The 19,860-nt window shown below is 43.7% G+C and overlaps 1 protein-coding gene and 1 long non-coding RNA gene across 3 annotated transcripts in view; one reads left to right on the forward strand and one right to left on the reverse strand.

Moving 5' to 3' along the window:
- Positions 1 to 19,801, forward strand: part of kcnd1 (potassium voltage-gated channel, Shal-related subfamily, member 1) — a 37,067-nt gene extending 17,266 nt beyond the window's left edge. Inside the window, exons 4-8 of the mRNA XM_056423739.1 lie at positions 5,516 to 5,678; positions 6,757 to 6,840; positions 14,772 to 14,867; positions 15,065 to 15,309; positions 15,949 to 19,801. Coding sequence (XP_056279714.1) covers positions 5,516 to 5,678; positions 6,757 to 6,840; positions 14,772 to 14,867; positions 15,065 to 15,309; positions 15,949 to 16,156 — 796 coding nt within the window. The 3' untranslated portion in view covers positions 16,157 to 19,801. The remainder of the gene's footprint in view (positions 1 to 5,515; positions 5,679 to 6,756; positions 6,841 to 14,771; positions 14,868 to 15,064; positions 15,310 to 15,948) is intronic.
- On the reverse strand, positions 7,849 to 10,771 carry LOC130199908 (uncharacterized). 2 transcript variants are annotated; one of them, XR_008832911.1, is made up of 4 exons: positions 10,576 to 10,771; positions 8,795 to 9,677; positions 8,382 to 8,716; positions 7,849 to 8,240 (listed from the first exon to the last, which is right to left on the reverse strand). It is a non-coding gene; the product is annotated as an uncharacterized LOC130199908 (long non-coding RNA). The 2 variants fall into 2 exon arrangements; XR_008832912.1 differs by having other exon boundaries at positions 8,382 to 8,741.
- Positions 19,802 to 19,860: the final 59 nt, after the last annotated feature.

A 19,860-nucleotide genomic window follows, 5' to 3' on the forward strand; every position in this document is an offset into this window, starting at 1 on the left:
AGTGAGTGTGAAGGTTTGAAGTACCTCAGTGGACCCCTAGGGGTCACGACCCCCCTGAAGTACCTCAGTGGACCCCTAGGGGTCACGACCCCCCTGAAGTACCTCAGGACCAGAGGAGGAATACTTTGACCTGCGTGTGAAAACTTTAATACTTCAGGAGCTGAACAGAAACTTTGATTCTTTCTGAGCTTCTTTTACTTTGATGTATTTTATGACGTCGTCGTCTTTTTACTTCTTTAAGGTTTTTCTTTCTCACGTTTTCAATCGTTTCGTTTAAAGTCTTTACATTTTATATTATTTTATTAAAGGCTCAAGTAACGTTCTTCAGGACGCTGACTCCATTTCATGTATATACACATATATATATGTGTATATACATATATATATATGTCTAAACACATATATAGATATATTATATATATGTATATACACATATATATTCACACATATATATATATATGTATATATACATTGTTATGTATACACATATATAGATATATGTATATACATATATGTACACATATATATACATTTATATATATTAACACATAAATAGATATATTATAGATATGTATATATAATTAAGAACAACAAAAACAACAAATATATCAAAAACAAAGGATGCACAAACACAAAAAAGACGAGTGAGAGAAAGAAAGAGTGGATTTCAGAGAGGAGGAAACATGGAACCTCAATCACTCCTCCTGCACTTTTCATCATCCCTCCATCAATTAAATATGGAAGAGGACCTGGAGGAGAGACAGGGGGGATGGAGAGGAGGAGGAGGAGGAGGGTGAGAAAGAGGAGGAGGATGGAGGAGAAGGAGTGAGGGAAAGAGGAGGAGAGCAGGGAGGCTTTTAACAGATGGCTGGAACCCAGAATAGAAGTTTTCAAAGAGGAGAACCAAACCGATGGGTCGATACCGGTGTCCTTCAGGAGGAGGAGGAGGAGAATAAATAAATAAATATTTGTATACATTAATTAATATGTATCTATAAATGAATATCAATATATAAATGAATAAATACATATATATATACATAAATAATTGATATATTAATATGAATTTATATATATAAATAAAGTTAAACTAAATTTACTCTTTATCACTGTTGAAGCTGGTTCGATCTCCTCTTCTTCCTCTCCTCTTCCTCCTCTTCCTCCTCTTCATCCTCTTCATCCTTCTCTTCTCTTCTCCCTCGTCTGATGGGAGGGGCTACCCTTCACCTTAACTGCCCTCGCTGCTCTCTAAACTAATTACCATTGGCTGTCTGCCCCTCTCTCAGATCGTGATTGGCTGGCTGCCGTATCAAAGGCGGGAGATAAGCGTCTGTCTGCGTGTGATTGGCCGGTCGGCTCTGGTTAAAGATAAAGATACCTCTCAGAGGTAGTACAGTATAAAGTACTACATGTATATATATATATATATATATATATATATATATATATATATATGGACGAGTTGGATTGGACCTCATGTCCACGTGGGTCTCTGGACCTTCAGAGATCCAGATCTCCTCTTTATCTCCTGACCTCTCCGTGTTCTCTTCTTCTCCTCTTTCCATCCTCCATCTCTCCTCTGGCTTTGTGTTAAACTACCAGTCAATTTGACCTCCTCCTCCTCTTCCTCCCTCCTTCTCCTCCTCCGCCTCTCTCCTTCTCCTCTTTCCTGCAGCCGATGGAGAGACTTGGCAGATAATGACCTCAGAGAAAGAGAGGGGGAGGAGTTAGATAGAGGGGCACAAGGGCAGAGAGGAAGGAACTTAAGGAAATGTGTCAAGAGAGGGATGAAGGAGGAAGAGAGAATAAACGTCCTCCTCCCTGTCTCTCTGGTATAACAAGTCGTCAAATGCTGTCATCCATTATTTAACATTAGCAGCTACACACACACACACTCACCCCCCCACACACACACACTCACACACTCACATTCACACACACATACATATACAAATACTCACTCACAAACAACAAAGTTATATACAATAAACAATATTTGATTGTTTTATGGTGCTTATTGTTTTGTTTAAAATTGGAAACCTGTGAGGCATAATGTTGTGCATATGTTTCTGTTCTATATATAATATATATGTTTATATACAGGACTGTCTCAGAAAATTAGAATATTGTGATAAAGTTCTTTATTTTCTGTAATGCAATTAAAAAAACAAAAATGTCATGCATTCTGGATTCATTACAAATCAACTGAAATATTGCAAGCCTTTTATTCTTTTAATATTGCTGATTATGGCTTACAGCTTAAGAAAACTCTAAAATCCTATCTCATAAAATTTTAATATTTCCTCAGACCAAGTAAAAAAAAAGATTTATAACAGCTGAGTGTTTGTCAAGGCTCAGGAAACCCTTGCAGGTGTTTCGAGTTAATTAGACAATTCAAGTGATTTGTTTAATACCCTACTAGTATACTTTTTCATGATATTCTAATATTTAGAGATAGGATATTTGAGTTTTCTTAAGCTGTAAGCCATAATCAGCAATAAATCAGAATAAAAGGCTTGCAATATTTCAGTTGATTTGTAATGAATCCAGAATGCATGACATTTTTGTTTTTTTAATTGCATTACAGAAAATAAAGAACTTCATCACAATATTCTAATTTTCTGAGACAGTCCTGTATATGTATTTATATATATGTACATGAATATATATATTTGTATATATGATTTTGTTGTATGATATACATGATTAATGGAGGAAACGAGGAGCCAGCTGACGTCTTCTGAATCATAAACTCATGAGATCCCATTAATAATCTGCTCACTCATTAATATAGAATATATATATTTGATATAATCATAAAAAAACACAATCCGAGAAAATAAATCCATGACCACGTTTGATATTTATCTGTAATAAAACTCACTCGCAGCTGTTGGTCTCTGGTGGAGCTGAAGGCTAGCAGTTCCCCCCTGTTTCCAGTCGTTGTGCTAAGCTAAGCTAACCCCGAACCGGACCGGTTCAGGCTGGTTTGTGGATGTTTTGAAGCCTCCCTCGAAGGTCGCCATCTTGTTTCTGCCCACACATCCCATAATAAGCCTGACCTGCACTTAACTGCGTTATGAAGTCAGGGTGGAGTCATCCAACTGCGTCAGTTAGTTCAACCCGTTAGCAGCTAACGATGGCTTTTTCATCAGAACCCCAGAAGATGACTGAACCTGACCGTACCCACTTGCTAACGGCAACTGAAGCGCGTTAGCTGAAGCGCGTTAGCTGAAGCGCGTTAGCTGAAGCGCATGAGTTAAGTGGTTTTATCACACGGACTCTGAGCTCCTTGCAAAGTTTCTCAGTTAGTTAGTTAAAGCTGAAACTGAAACTGAAGGCGGGTTTCATCACAATGTTGGTTTTTCACATTCAATAAACAAATTTAATAAATAAATGACATTTTACTGTTGTGACAAAAAAGCCATTTTCTTACTTGAACTTACTTAAATCTTGAACAGTGTGACCTTTTGACCCTGTAACCCTGTGACCTTGTAACCATGTGACCGTATAACACTGTGAACCTTGTGACCCTGTAACACTATGACCTTGTGACCCTGTAACACTGTGACCTTGTGACCCTGTAACCTTGTGACCCTGTAACACTGTGACCTTGTGACCCTGTAATACTGTGACCTTGTAACACTGTGACCCTGTAACACTGTGACCCTGTAACACTGTGACCCTGTAACACTGTGACCCTGTAACACTGTGACCTTGTGACCCTGTAACACTGTGACCCTGTAACACTGTGACCCTGTAACACTGTGACCCTGTAACACTATGACCTTGTGACCCTGTAACACTATGACCTTGTGACCCTGTAACACTGTGACCTTGTGACCCTGTAATACTGTGACCTTGTAACACTGTGACCTTGTGACCCTGTAACACTGTGACCTTGTGACCCTGTAATACTGTGACCTTGTAACACTGTGACCCTGTAACACTGTGACCCTGTAACACTGTGACCCTGTGACCCTGTAACACTATGACCTTGTGACCCTGTAACACTGTGACCTTGTGACCCTGTAACACTGTGACCTTGTGACCCTGTAACACTGTGACCTTGTGACCCTGTAACACTGTGACCTTGTGACCCTGTAACACTGTGACCTTGTGACCCTGTAATACTGTGACCTTGTAACACTGTGACCCTGTAACACTGTGACCCTGTAACACTGTGACCCTGTAACACTATGACCTTGTGACCCTGTAACACTGTGACCTTGTGACCCTGTAATACTGTGACCTTGTAACACTGTGACCCTGTAACACTGTGACCCTGTAACACTGTGACCCTGTAACACTATGACCTTGTGACCCTGTAACACTATGACCTTGTGACCCTGTAACACTGTGACCTTGTGACCCTGTAACACTGTGACCTTGTGACCCTGTAACACTGTGACCTTGTGACCCTGAAACACTGTGACATTGTGACCCTGTAACACTGTGACCTTGTGACCCTGTAACACTGTGACCCAGTGACCCTGTAACACTGTGACCCTGAAACACTGTGACCTTGTGACCTTGTGACCCTGTAATACTGTGACCTTGTGACCCTGTAACACTGTGACCCTGAAACACTGTGACCCTGTAACACTGTGACCTTGTGACCCTGTAACACTGTGACCCAGTGACCCTGTAACACTGTGACCCTGAAACACTGTGACCTTGTGACCCTGTAACACTGTGACCTTGTGACCCTGTAACACTGTGACCTTGTGACCCTGTAATACTGTGACCCAGTGACCCTGTGACCTTGTGACCCTGTAACACTGTGACCTTGTGACCCTGTAATACTGTGACCTTGTGACCCTGTAACACTGTGACCTTGTGACCCTGTAATACTGTGACCTTGTGACCCTGTAACACTGTGACCCAGTGACCCTGTAACACTGTGACCTTGTGACCCTGTAACACTGTGACCTTGTGACCCTGTAACACTGTGACCCAGTGACCCTGTAACACTGTGACCTTGTAACACTGTGACCCTGTAACACTGTGACCTTGTGACCCTGTAACACTGTGACCTTGTGACCCTGTAACACTGTGACCTTGTGACCCTGTAACACTGTGACCTTGTGACCCTGTAACACTGTGACCCAGTGACCCTGTAACACTGTGACCTTGTGACCCTGTAACACTGTGACCCTGTAACACTGTGACCTTGTGACCCTGTAACACTGTGACCCAGTGACCCTGTAACACTGTGACCTTGTGACCCTGTGACCCTGTAACACTGTGACCCAGTGACCCTGTAACACTGTGACCTTGTGACCCTGTAACACTGTGACCCAGTGACCCAGTGACCCTGTAACACTGTGACCCAGTGACCCTGTAACACTGTGACCTTGTGACCCTGTAACACTGTGACCTTGTGACCCTGTAACACTGTGACCTTGTGACCCTGTAACACTGTGACCCAGTGACCCTGTAACACTGTGACCCTGTAACACTGTGACCTTGTGACCCTGTGACCTTCTGACCCTTTGACCTTGTCCCTCCACAGGTACGGCGACATGGTCCCTAACACCGTCGCTGGGAAGATCTTCGGCTCCATCTGCTCCCTGAGCGGCGTGCTGGTGATCGCGCTGCCGGTGCCGGTCATCGTGTCCAACTTCAGCCGGATCTACCACCAGAACCAGAGGACGGACAAGATCAGAGCGCAGCAGGTCGTCAGGCCTCCAACCCGAACTGACCTTATGGAACTTATGAAGCTTATCGGTTTCTGAAGGACGATTATGAAGCGCCCCCCTAACCCTAGCTCCCTAACCCTAACCCTAGCTCCCTAACCGTAGCTACCTAGCCCTAGCTCCCTAGCCCTAGCTCCCTAACCTAAGCTACATAACCCTAGCTACCTAACCCTAGCTACCTAACCCTAGCTCCCTAACCCTAACCCTAGCTCCCTAACCGTAGCTACCTAGCCCTAGCTCTCTAACCATAGCCCAGTAACCCTAGCTCCCTAGCCCTAGCTCCCTAACCTAAGCTACATAACCCTAGCTCCCTAGCCCTAGCTACCTAACCGTAGCACCCTAACCGTAGCTCCCTAGCCCTAGATCCCTAGCCCTAGCTCCCTAACCATAGCCCAGTAACCCTAGCTCCCTAACTCTAGCTACCTAACCGTAGCACCCTAACCCTCGCTCCCTCGCCCTAGATCCCTAGCCCTAGATTCCTAGCCCTAGTTCCCTTAACATATCACCCTAACCATAGCCCAGCAACCCTAGCTCCCTAGCCCTAGCTCCCTAACCATAGCATTCTAACCCTAGCCCAGGACAATATATTAAATATATTAAAAGTACGAATAAAAGTCTCAAGTGTCTACACATCAACAACAAATGGGCTCTGCTAGCTGTTAGCAGCTACCGTTAGCACGGTAGCATACAGAGTGCTGCGCATTAGCATGAAAAACATTTACTCATTTAATTATTGATTTGATTAAAATACATTTTAAGGAGTCAAAGGAACCTGAATAAATAACTTTAAATATTTGAAATATTACTAAATATAAGTTTTGTTGGTTGAGCACATCATTTAAAAAATATCCATTCTATTCATATAATATTTCTCTTATATAAACAGTAGTTTCACAGATTGACATTAGATAATTAAACGTTAACTAAAACAATTACAATATCTATTTAAATATTTTAATACATGTGTTTTTTTATTATAGTTCTGCCCAAATATAGTGTCTGTGTGTGTGTGTGTATGTGCTGACGGTGCTGTTTTCTCGTGTTTTCTGTCCAACAGAAAGTGCGCATGGCTCGAATTCGCATGGCAAAGAAAGGAACAGCCAACGCCTTCCTCCAGTATAAACAAGACCGAGCCCTCGGGGTGAGACACACACACACACACACACACACACACACACACACACACACACACACACACACACACACACACACACACACACACACACACACACACACACACACACACACACACACACACACACACACACTCTCAGTCTGGAGCGGGAGGTGGATTACAGGCCACTCAGACAACACTCAGAAAAGTTTGACCATTGTCTACTCAATAAAATTAAGGCAACAAGTGACAATTAATATAATTGAATAGAATTTAATACTTCATCTTTGATTAAAAACTATTGATTTAATTAAGCAAATTTAAACAAAATATTAAATACAAATATTTTGGGTTTACTAATAATATGGCAAATGTTGAGTAAATCCAAATCAATTATACAGGGGAAATGATTAATATTTACTAGGTATTCAAAAGAAAGTAATTTAGATATACCAAATAGCTGTGAAAAAGTAATTTAGATTTACTAATTATGTGGATGAAATTGATTTATATTTACTAAATATCTGGATAATACCGATTTATATTTACTAATTTTATGTGTGAAAATGATTAATATTTACTAGGTATTCCAAAAAAAAGTAATTTAGATATACCAAATAGCTGTCAAAAAGTAATTTAGATTTACTAATTATGTGGATAAAATTGATTTCTATTTAGTAAATATCTGGATAATACTGATTTATATTTACTAATTGTATGGGTGAAAACTATGCTATTTTTCTAAATATCTGGATAAGAATGATTTGGATTCAATAAATAAAATAAGTTACATCAACTCATAACTTGGAAGAATGTTACTGAATTCAACACATTTAAACTGAAATTGTTATTTATCTTTACATAACTTAATTTTTCAAATCAACTTATAATTGGTACCACATGACTTAAAATCTATGTAAAGTTATTGATTGTCACTTTGTTGCCATATTTTTTTTATGTAGAATCTACTTAATATCATGCCTTCTTTTTGCAAGAATTTACTGAGGAGCAGTTAACAAATTACCACATTTAGGATAACAGCATGTAAACATTTATTTGTGCAACTTTGTTGACCATCTTTCAAAAACATTTGTGTGAAATGCCAAAATACAAAGAAATCCTGGTGTACACAAAAGAATCACTGCAGCAAGCCCTTCAAATGAGTATGACAAATTGGATGTTTCTGAACAACCCTGAATGGTAAATAACTGCAGCACTGAAACTCAGACAAAGCCTCGAAATAAACCATGTGACTGTAAATGCACTGTAAAAAAAAAAAAACTTATTGGGTCCAGACTGAAGACAGGTGGGGACAGAATCTCATGCCGACATGATGTTCAGGAAACTGGAACTTAAGGCAGGAGTAGTCATCATTACTGCTTGAAGGCTCACAGGTCAATCGGTTGTCTGTGGGCTGACATGATTCTCTATACAGCCAGAAAAAAGACAAAATAGAAAAGATTAACAATAATATAACTTTAAATAGCATTTACAACATGACTAGGTGGTTCGAACAATAACAATTTATTCTGTTGTTAAATGAAGACACTGAACTTAAAACAACTTACTCCCGTTTATCCTTGACAACTTGTATCCGATCATGGGTCACACTAGTGGAACAGCAAAGAAGGTGTTGAGGTTCATGCTGGTAGTCGTAATCACACCTAAAAAGAAAGAGTAAGGGGATAAAGGACAAAGGGAGGACATACATCCTCTTCGGTAAAAACTAAATCATCTTAAGCATCAACTTTTGCTCTTTTCAATGCTAATGTTGTAAATAAAAATGAAAAGGCTAGATTCACACTCAAGTGCCACATGTCGTCATCATGGCGGCCAAGGTTTGATTTCCGGTGGGCCCTTTGCTGCAGATCCTCCCCTGTGGTGCTTGTGTGTCTCTCTAGCTCTAACACAAATAAAGAAAAAAACATCTTAAAAACAAATAATTGCTTGCTTCTGGCATTTAAATGGATTATAATCTCACCGTGTTGCTAGGTGTGATAGGTATTTTCTATATCATGTAAATATCACGGTCAAGGAGGCGAGAATGAACCACAGACAAGCAGTATCTTTGATGGCTTTTGCAAAAGGGGGAGCTCAGTCACACCTGCTCAGAGCAGTGTCGACGTCCAAGACTTCCCACTGAGCACCCCTTTGCTTCAGCCTTTTATTGAAACCTTAACACACACATACACATCATCAAAAGGGAAGTGGAACTGCGGGTAACCCGTTGAACTGAGGTTAAGCCGTTGAGGCGTTGACCTGTTCTTTCCCTCCGTTGCTGGCTCATCTCTTTCACTTCCATATCGTTTTCACAAGACACGTTTCTGAAGATATGTTCTTTAACCTTCGTGTGGGGTCACAGCAAAGGAGAAGCCTCTCCTGGTTGTTTAGTATTAGATAAGGTCAGCAAGAGCATAACAGACATTTATATCCCCATCATTTCCCTCCTATTTATGCTATTGATGATTATTAAACATGTTCAATAAAGGCAATCATTTTACTTGTATCTTTCTAATTCTAAGCAGAATGTGATTTACGTATTTTGGTTAAGCAGTCTAAGCAGAATCATGATTATTTGTTTACACATTATTTGTTAGTAACACCACAACAATCTCTTTGGGATTTAAACTTTTTAGTCAGCAGTTTCACATCAATAATTGTCCGTTCCTTGTGAGGCGTTTTACACAATTATATCATACAAGCTTAGACTAAAGGTTAGTTTACATTTTCTTCCACGGTTACATTGTCATATATAGGCCTTCCAATGTCATCATACACATGGGTATAAGTGGTTATCTCAACGGGCTCCATCTGTAAGGTGATTAAGGTCACGAAGTTGTTCCATCCAAGTTGGATTACAATGTCTGAAAGGTGGCAGGAGAAAATAATTAGCATTTTACAATTAACTAATTGTTCTTAATTATCTGTACATAAATGTAAACATTGACTCAAAGGACACTCCCTTTGGTGACGTCCTCATCTGATAATGTGGACAGTAAATGAAGATTTGATCATGAAACCATCCCCTCACTGGACAGCTCACGGAGCTTCTGAGGAGCTGTGAGCTGTCATGTCCGCCACAGCGCAGTTATAAGCGTCATGTTAACAACAGTCACGTGAACAGAGTCCCGACCACGTCAACAGCATCACGTTAAGAGCGTCACGTTAAGAGCGTCACGTTAACAGCCGTCCCCACAGCATATGACACAGCGCAGTATAAAGCGGTCACGTGAACAGACCTGTACAATAACGTGTCTGGTCACGTGACTGTCCGGACTGACCGCTCCGGTATATGTGAGCTTGTCTATACATGTCTGCGTGGAACCAGTTTCAAAGCACTTCAATAAAATCGTGGTTATTAGATGAAGTGTGTCGCACGTGACCCCTCAGGTGTCTTAACCCACCTGCCACTAATGAACCTATAACACGAGCGTTAGCTAAACATTACCTCAGCTAACATGTGTAAAGTAAGCTAATGTTAGCTCGTTCAACACAGAAACCGACAACCTACGTTACATCGACGATGTTAAAGAAACGTGAAGACACTTAACCATCAGATAGCTAAGTTAACTTACTCTTGACGCCCAAGGCGACACAGAACTGCAGAACACCATGCCTCGAATTCAAAAGTAGCTACCCGCTAGCTCACACGAGGCTAGCTCAACCCCTCACCAGAGAGCCGAGTAGAAACCTCAGTGTCACTAACGTTGCCCGTTCAATACAACGTTACTCTCTGAAATTAAATTAAGTTGGCATTCTTACCTCAAGAAGAGCTGTCATGTCAGGAGGCTGTCGTTCCTTCTGTGGCTTTTAGTGAGTCACTGAAGCAGGAGAGCAGCGCGCAGCTCAAACTGCGGAGAAGAGGCGCGAAACCGGGTTCAACAGTTCAATCTGCTTTGTTTGTGTTGATTGCTGTGATCAGTCTGATCACTGCACCTGGCCTCTCCTTTGAACTCTCTCTCTCTCTCTCTCTCTCTCTCTCTCTGTTGGACGGGCTGTCTGTCTGTCTCTGTCTGTGCTGTTTTCTTCTCTAGTAACTAGATTCTTAGAATAATACAATAAAATAGTAGGACAGGATATATTACATTTAAGAAGTTAAATAATAAAGGAAATAAAAAATAATAAAAAATGAAAGTAAATACAGTGTATCTAAGTGTATATAAAGTGAAAGTGGTGCAATGTTCATTGATGTTGTTCAATTTGAGGAGGATCTGGCCAGAGGTGATTTATTGTAAAGTCTAATAGTTGCCAGGAAGGTTCTCCTGTATCTGGAAGTTTCTCCTCTATCAAGAATGTTCTCCTGTATCAGGAATGTTCTCCTGTTTGTCCTTGTGAAGCAGAGCTGAAGCAGTCTGTTGGAGAACGTGCTCCGCTGTCCCTGCAGTAGGTGGTGGAGAGGGTGGTCCATGTTCTCCAATATGGACAAACATTTCTTCATGTCCTCCTCTCCACCTGTTCCGGATAGTTCTCTTTGCCAATGATGGAGCCGGCCTTCCACACCAGTTTAGTGAGTCGGTTGGTTTTCTCCAGTTACAATGCTGCTCCCCCAGCAGAGTACGGAGAAGTCCAGAGCACTGGTCCAACAGACTGGTAGAACATCATAACTGAGATTTGTCATACAGGACTGAAAAAAAGATTTATAACAGCTGAGTGTTTGTCTTGAGTTTTCTTAAGCTGTAAGCCAATCAGCAATAAATCAGAATAAAAGCGATTTGTAATGAATCCAGAATGCATGACATTTTTTTTTTTTTTGCATACAGAAAATAATATATTACAAACATTTGAGGACTTGTGAACCTTTGAAGGAGTGCATTTTTTGTCTTCTCGGTTTTTAAACCACTACCAAGCAGGGATACTAAGTGCTAGATATTGCCAGCCAGTTGGGCCCCATTTTGGAGTAGTTACAACCTGGAAAAGAAAGCTAAGCTCTGACATGTTGAGAAAAAAAGAAGCTAAAATCAGCCCAAACTCTTAACAGGGTCTCAGATTTACAAAGCCACACACCCTCTTCAAGTCCTGGATTTCAGACAGCCAATTAACTATTGTGGGTGTTTTGGGGGAAATGTCACCCCATCACCTCATTGTAGGCCCTGTCTTGAGTGTTTGTGTTCAATCTTGGATATCCAGGACTAATATTAAGGAGATTATGACAATTTTTGCACTTGTCAAAAATATGCGATTATAAGAGAATAAGGCCCAATTTGACCATTTGGACCTTTTTGGGGGCCCTTAACTTGCAGCTATCAGTCCCAAACTGTAGGGTATTCATATTCAGATGTCCCTCTTTAAATCTGAAGAGGATCCACATATCTGAGTTGGTGGAAAAATTAACTAAAAGACTGGTTTTAAGGATTTTCCTCGTCAAGATTTTGGAGGCGATTTCACCCCATGACCTCAATGTATTATATTTAGGTAAATATAATATGTAAGACAAATAGGAGGTTAAGGGTCAGTTGGTAGAGTAGTGTGTTTGTGTGTGTGTGTATGTGTGTATGCATGTCTGTGTTTAAAAAGATGTTAGTGTTTCAGAATTTATTTTAATTCATTCATTATCAGTTCTGATTACAAATATTGGACACTGGACACAACAGCAAATACTCACGGTCCCTATAATGCTCCTCTAAAGAACAAGTATCAAAACTTATCATTATTTCTTCTACTTTGTACTCTTAAAAACTGCAATATGTTTATTGTAATGAAAAAGTGAATTTGTATGTCATTTAAGAAAACTGTAAAATGACTGTATTAATAATAGTCATTTTCTTTACAAGAATGGGCAAAAAATGTTATTTTGTATTATTAGCATAATACTTAAATTAACAGTTGGGTTGTTAATTTACAGATAATGTCTGTAATTTCACCGAGTTTTGAATATAATTTTATTTAATCAATCCTGAAAGCTACCCTGAACCGGAGCAGGTTTGCCGTTCAGAGTAAGTTACCGGTAACCTAGTTTGCTAAGAATAAATCCAGCTTTGTGTACCGGAAAGTCAGGTGTGGCGCAAATTCCTTGGGCGGAAGTGTACGGCGTTTAAAACTGAAGAGTTTCCATTGAATAGAATTTATTTATTTTTCGACATTGTTGACTTTACTCATAAAATATGATTAAATTCTACTCAATGATTTTGAGCTGATATTATTCAAACAAAAATGAGTAAAATGCAATTGATAAATAATTCAAATTGTATTAAATCAACATAATAATATGCCAAACTCCACACACACATATTTTTTATGTAAAGGTTACTAGTATTTATTGAGTAAATATTAATTGAGCTCAGTCCCACTTTTTTGAGTGAATGATGGAGAGAGACGTAAATATATATTTCATTGTGATTTGAGGCCGTCACCCGTAGGTTTTCCCCCTAAGCATCAAAGGATTCGCCAACACTGAGGTTCTATTTGGGAAGACACTTTATTTAATGCAGACTGTGCCTCTGCTCTGCTCTCCCGCCATCTCCCTTCCAGCTTATATAGATGAGGGCTAATCAAACAGATCCCCCACATCTGGGGCCAATTAGGCCCATTTGCGACACCTGTCCTCGAGCGCCTCCCCCACACACCTCCACAGCTGCCACATACGCCCACCGCCCGCCTTAGGCCGGGGACAGGTGTCGCAAATGGACCGAATGAGAACGGGAGAGGAGGAGGGGGCTCAGGAGGAGGGGGCTCTGGGGGACCGGGCTCAGGAGGAGGAGGCTCTGGGGGACCGGGCTCAGGAGGAGAGGGCTCTGGGGCACCGGGCTCAGGAGGAGGGGGCTCTGGGGGACTTGGCTCAGGAGGAGGGGGCTCTGGGGGACTTGGCTCAGGAGGAGGGGGCTCTGGGGGACCCGGCTCAGGAGGAGGGGGCTCTGGGGGACTTGGCTCAGGAGGAGGAGGCTCTGGGGGACCGGGCTCAGGAGGAGGGGGCTCTGGGGACCGGCTCAGGAGGAGGGGCTCTGGGGACCGGGCTGAGGAGGAGAGGGCTCTGGGGGACTTGGCTCAGGAGGAGGGGCTCTGGGGGACCGGGCTCAGGAGGAGGGGCTCTGGGGGACCGGGCTCAGGAGGAGGGGCTCTGGGGGACCGGGCTCAGGAGGAGGAGGCTCTGGGGGACCGGGCTCAGGAGGAGGAGGCTCTGGGGGACTTGGCTCAGGAGGAGGGGCTCTGGGGGACTTGGCTCAGGAGGAGGGGGCTCTGGGGGACCGGGCTCAGGAGGAGGGGCTCTGAGGGACCGGGCTCAGGAGGAGGGGCTCTGGAGGACCGGGCTCAGGAGGAGGGGCTCAGGAGGAGGGGCTCTGGGGGACCGGGCTCAGGAGGAGGGGCTCTGGGGGACCAGGCTCAGGAGGAGGGGCTCAGGAGGAGGGGTGCTCTGGGGACCGGGCTCAGGAGGAGGGGGCTCAGGAGGAGGGGGCTCTGGGGGACTTGGCTCAGGAGGAGGGGGCTCAGGAGGAGGGGGCTCTGGGGGACCGGGCTCAGGAGAAGGGTGCTCTGGGGGACCGGGCTCAGGAGGAGGGGGCTCAGGAGGAGGGGGCTCTGGGGGACCGGGCTCAGGAGGAGGAGGCTCTGGGAGACTTGGCTCAGGAGGAGGGGGCTTAGGAGGAGGGGGCTCTGGGGGACCGGGCTCAGGAGGAGGGGGCTCTGGGGGACCGGGCTCAGGAGGAGGGGGCTCTGGGGGACCGGGCTCAGGAGGAGGAGGCTCTGGGGGACCGGGCTCAGGAGGAGGGGGCTCTGGGGTCGGCCGGGACGGCAAGTAAAGGACTCAAGGCGTTTGTCTGTTTGTCTTCTTTCAGCTGAAAGTCTGCACTCAATCAAGAAGAAAGAAATAATCTTGTGATCTTTTATCTCAACTTTTTCACGACCGGATAACTTTGTGACCTTAAATGTTCTACCACACACAAATGTTTCCGGCATTCTGCTTTTTTTAAATTAAGTTTTTATACTACCGGTTGTGTAAGCTTGTGTTTTGATGTTGTGCTCAGGACCGACACAGCAACAGCACGGCTCTGTGCGTGAAGAACAGGTCCGCCTTCGAGTACCAACACAACCACCTGCTGCACTGCCTGGAGAAGACCACGGTGAGGACTCGCCTCAGGACCCGAGGTCTAAACCTCAGACCTTTAGATGCCATGATCTTCCTCAGCAGATTTATATTTTCATAGAAAATCAACGTTTTCCAGAGCATTTTTTAATCCTTCAAAGCAAAACCTTTAAAGCTTCTTCAGACTACATTTTAGATTCTACCCCCCCCCCCCCCCCCCTCTCCTCCTCACAGAACCACGAGTTCACAAACGAGATGAACTACAGCGAGCTGTGCATCACGGAGTCGGTGGACTACCGGACCAGCTGCAGCACCTCCCTGTCCAGCCAGCAGGGGGCGCAGAACAACTCCACCGGCTGCTGCCCCCGCCGGGCCCGAAGGAGAGCCGCCATGCGCCTCGCCAACTCCACCGTGTCCGTCAGCCGGGGGAGCATCCAGGAGCTGAACACCCTGAAGTCCACCTCCATCATGCCACAAACGTACACAAAGACACACAACTGTACACACACAAACGGGCACAAACACAACTGTACACAAAGACACACACGACTAACTCGTCAAACTTCAAGTGATTTCTGATGTTGAAAAGTCTGTTTTTGTTGCTGCACTAGCTAGTGAAGCTGCAAGCTAGCTTCAGCCAAAGTCAGTCAGTCAGCTAGTGAAGCTACGAGCTAGCTTCAGCTAAAGTCAGTCAGTCAGCTAGTGAAGCTACGAGCTAGCTTCAGCTAAAGTCAGTCAGTCAGCTGGTGAAGCTACGAGCTAGCTTCAGCTAAAGTCAGTCAGTTAGCTAGTGAAGCTACGAGCTAGCTTCAGCTAAAGTCAGACAGCTGACGTCAGCTATAGCTTCAGCTAGAGCTTTAGCTGTGAGCTAGCTCGTAGCTTCAGTTAAGGCTCAGGATGAGTCGGCAAACTTTCAGTTCAAACGCAGACTTTCCTTCGGTTGAAGAAGACAAATCAAGACGCTGGTTTCCAAAAATGTGTTTCATCGTGTTTTGAAAAATAACTTCCGACACGTCACTGCACGACGTCTCCTTGACTTACAAAGCATAAACGCCCCTTAAGGGGTTGGTATTGGTTCCTCGTTTGAAATGAAGCATTCTCTGTGTTTCTCTGCTCAGCCGCTCCAGCCTGAACGCCACGATGAGCGACCTGAAGCTGAACTGCGGGGACCCGGACTTCACCGCCGCCATCATCAGCATCCCCACGCCGCCGGCCAACTCGCCCGACGACAGCATGCCGCCGTCGCCCGCCCCCATCCCCGGCATCCTGCGCAACACCCGGGCCACCGCCTACACGCACGACACCGTCAAGATCTCCTCCTTATAACCTCCAACCACGCCCGCGACTCCCCTCCTGGACTCCCCCACCCCCCATTTTGGATCCCTCCCCGCAGACCCACGAGCAAACCTCCCCATGAGCACCGGACCTCCTCTGAGACCTTCGATCATGAACCCGGAGCACCGCTCGGTGAGACCTGGTCCGTTCTTTGAGAGGACCGCTCGTCGCTTTCACTTCCCGTCTCTATTTTGTGGATTAATGGACGCACGGTGAACGAAATGGCGGTTCGCCGTCACAGGATCAAAGGCAAGGAATTAGAACAGGAACCGTGACGGATCCCGATTCATTTAACCCCAACAGGCTTCATGCAATGGAAACAATACCAAGACTCCCAAAGAAAGACACCGAGGCCCCTGAAACCAGCTGATTGGTTCCATTGGGTCAGTGTTGCGTCTCTACGGGTACAATGGGCTCATGTTCGGTTGGTTCAGACAGTGAGAGTCAGACCGACTCGGCTGTTTGAGAGTCAGACTCGGCTGTGATTGGATAAAGCCGTGACAAAGGTCTTATATGCACAACCAGGCCATCCGGAGCAGCGTCCTACTGATTGGATTTCTTTGGATGTTGGTTGGTTGTTGGGGAAACGGGTATCAGGCCAATGAAGCTCCAAAAATAAACCTGCAGGTTTGGTGATTTGGCCGAGTGAAGAGTTGGAACTCTGTCGGCTCGAGAAGGTCGTAGGTTCCAACCCCTCAAGACATGGGCCGAGATGTCTCAGAAGAGGATGAAGAGTGAAAGTGTGGAGGATCTCTTTTTAAGGGAAAGAGAGGAAATCATGAGCGGGAACTCTTCAGGTTCTGCTTGTAGGAGAACACAAGAACCTAAAGGAGGATCCAGACGCAGCTGGAACACAGGAACCAAACTCAACATCGTTTACCTCATCGACGCTGAGCTTGAACCCTGTTCAGGACTCTGAGCTGATCCTTCAGGAGCTGAACTGGACTCAAAGGACTCTGAACGGGACCGGGAGTCTGTTGAGGGTTGAATGAGGGATTCTGGATCGATCCGGTCTGACGTGGGCTCGTCTGGTCCGGCTATAGCTCAGAAGTGTTTTATTCAGTTTGACACTGACGTCCAGACGAAGAACGAACGCCTTTTACTTTATAAAATATGCAACATTACAAACAAGCAGGAAAATAGCATCGACATAAACCGAATAATAATAATGACAATAATAATAATAATAATGTGTGTTTTAAAAGTACAGTAATTATTGCTGGAAACATAATGTAAAGCAACTAAGAAATGAATGTGTTGTGTAATCTGAGATAACACAACAAGTCTTCTGCGAGTGTCCGCCGCCGTGCACTCTGGGAAAAAAAGGTTTGTTTTCAACGCGTTCGTGAAGAACTTACTTTAGTCTTTATCCATCAATGAGGCTTCAAGACGTCGCCATCTCGTGACTTCACGAGCCGTTCAAAATATGCAAATGGATGGTATTTAATCTAGGTCACATCGGGCTAACACGTTAGCATTAGCGCAACGTGAAGAAATGAGAAGCAGTAGGAGTGAAAGATGTTGACATTGTTCCTCTTGTTCCTGGAGCCTCCTCCGGTACATGGAAGGAAAGAAAAGTGCTATTAAGAATCTGAAAAGTATCGTGCCAGTGAACAGAACCAGTTCCCAACGCTCTGGTCTCCTGTGGTTGAGGTCACATGACCTCAGGAGACCATGTGACCTCAACCTCGCTCCTCTGGCTGAGCGTCAGTGTTTTCTCCTGTCGCGTTTCTGAGGTCTGTTAGTTTACGCTGATCCATGAAGTCTTTAGCGTCGAACGCGTTTTACAAACTTTGACGTGCAAATTTACGCCATTCATTGCCAACAAGGCGTTGTAGCTTAGCGTAGCCAGCTAGCTAGTACCTGGTGTCACTCGGTCAGCCTCCTGTTTCACAAAGATGAAGGAATAGACTACAAAGAGACACACATAGACAACAAAGAGACACAAAACAACTACAAAGAGACACAAAACCACCACAGAGAGACACAAAACAACCACAGGGAGACACAAAGGGACTTCAAAGAGACAGACATAGACTACAAAGAGACAACATCTTGACAAAGATATTTAAGAGGAATACAAAGAAATGCAGAACAACCACAAAGAGACACAATGACTACCAAGAGACACAGAGCAACCACAAAGAGACAGACATAGACTACAAAGAGACACAAAACAACTACAAAGAGACAGAAAGGGACTTAAAATAGACAGACAGACAAGAGACACAAAACAACCACAAAGAGACACAAAGGGACTTCAAATAGACAGACAGACTACAAAGAGACACAAAACAACCACAAAGAGACTTCAAATAGACAGACAGACTACAAAGAGACACAAAACAACCACAAAGAGACACAAAACAACCACAAAGAGACACAAAGGGACTTCAAATAGACAGACTCCAAAGAGACACAAAACAACCACAAAGAGACACAAAGGGACTTCAAATAGACAGACAGACTACAAAGAGACAAAACAACCACAAAGAGACACGAAGGGACTTCAAATAGACAGACTACAAAGAGACACAAGACAACCACAAAGAGACACAAAGGGACTTCAAATAGACAGACAGACTACAAAGAGACACAAAAAACCCACAGAGATACACAAAACAACTACAAAGGGACAACAAAGAGAGAGACATAGACTACAAAGAGACACAAAACAACCACAAAGAGACACAAAAAAACGACAAAGACACCAAACAACGACAAAGACACAAAGGGACTTCAAAGAGACAGACATAGACGACAAAGAGGCACACAACAACCACAAAGAGAAACAAAACAACCACAAAGAGGTACACAACAACCACAAAGAGACACAAAACAACCACAAAGAGACACAAAACAACCACAAAGAGACACAAAACCCTGATGAAGCCATTTAAATGCTCAGGAACGTAAAATGTGTTAAAATAAAGAAAACAAACCTTTTTCTTCAGAACTGCACGCTGTCGGTCTCCTCGGCCAATCAGGAGCGAGCGCTAGTGGCGCCGCACGCGCGGAGGAGACAAAGGCATACATACTGTAACATATTTTGTATCATAAACGTTCACCTGCATCTTCCAAATACAAAATCCCCGAACACAAAAAACACACACACACACACAAAAAATTCAAAAGAGATATAAAAACCGAGCCATGCATGAGCCTCGTATAGAAGAAAGAGATAGAACACACAACACAGTCCCTTCTTTTGCATGGCGACTCTTTATTTGTCTCTCTCCTCTCATTGGTCAGTTTTCCTCCCATCCCGAGACTTTTCAAAGACGAGTGTTTGCACCACGAGACGTGTTAGAAGAAATCGATTATAGAAATCAATACAAAGATTATCATTCAGGCATGTTTCTCGCCAGAATGCAACGTGTGTGTGTGTGTGTGTGTGTGTGTGTGTGTGTGTGTGTGTGTGTGTGTGTGTGTGTGTGTGTGTGTGTGTGTGTATGATGAGTCACAACTATGCATGGATACCGTTATAGGTATTTTATCTATTTTCTCCGGCGGTTTAAAGACTGAACAGACGTTCAATGGATGAAACGTTTCTCCCGTTTCAGCGTATTTCATTTGGTTTGAATGTTTCTCTGAGCTATTAATAAATATACTTTAAGATGTCATTATTACCCGTTATGAACGGACGTTATTTAATTCCCTCCAATTACTAATCAGAATTTCCAAATGAATGACAT

This window comes from Pseudoliparis swirei, chromosome 9, assembly GCF_029220125.1.
Source record: "Pseudoliparis swirei isolate HS2019 ecotype Mariana Trench chromosome 9, NWPU_hadal_v1, whole genome shotgun sequence".
In the NCBI taxonomy this organism is placed as follows: domain Eukaryota; kingdom Metazoa; phylum Chordata; class Actinopteri; order Perciformes; family Liparidae; genus Pseudoliparis; species Pseudoliparis swirei.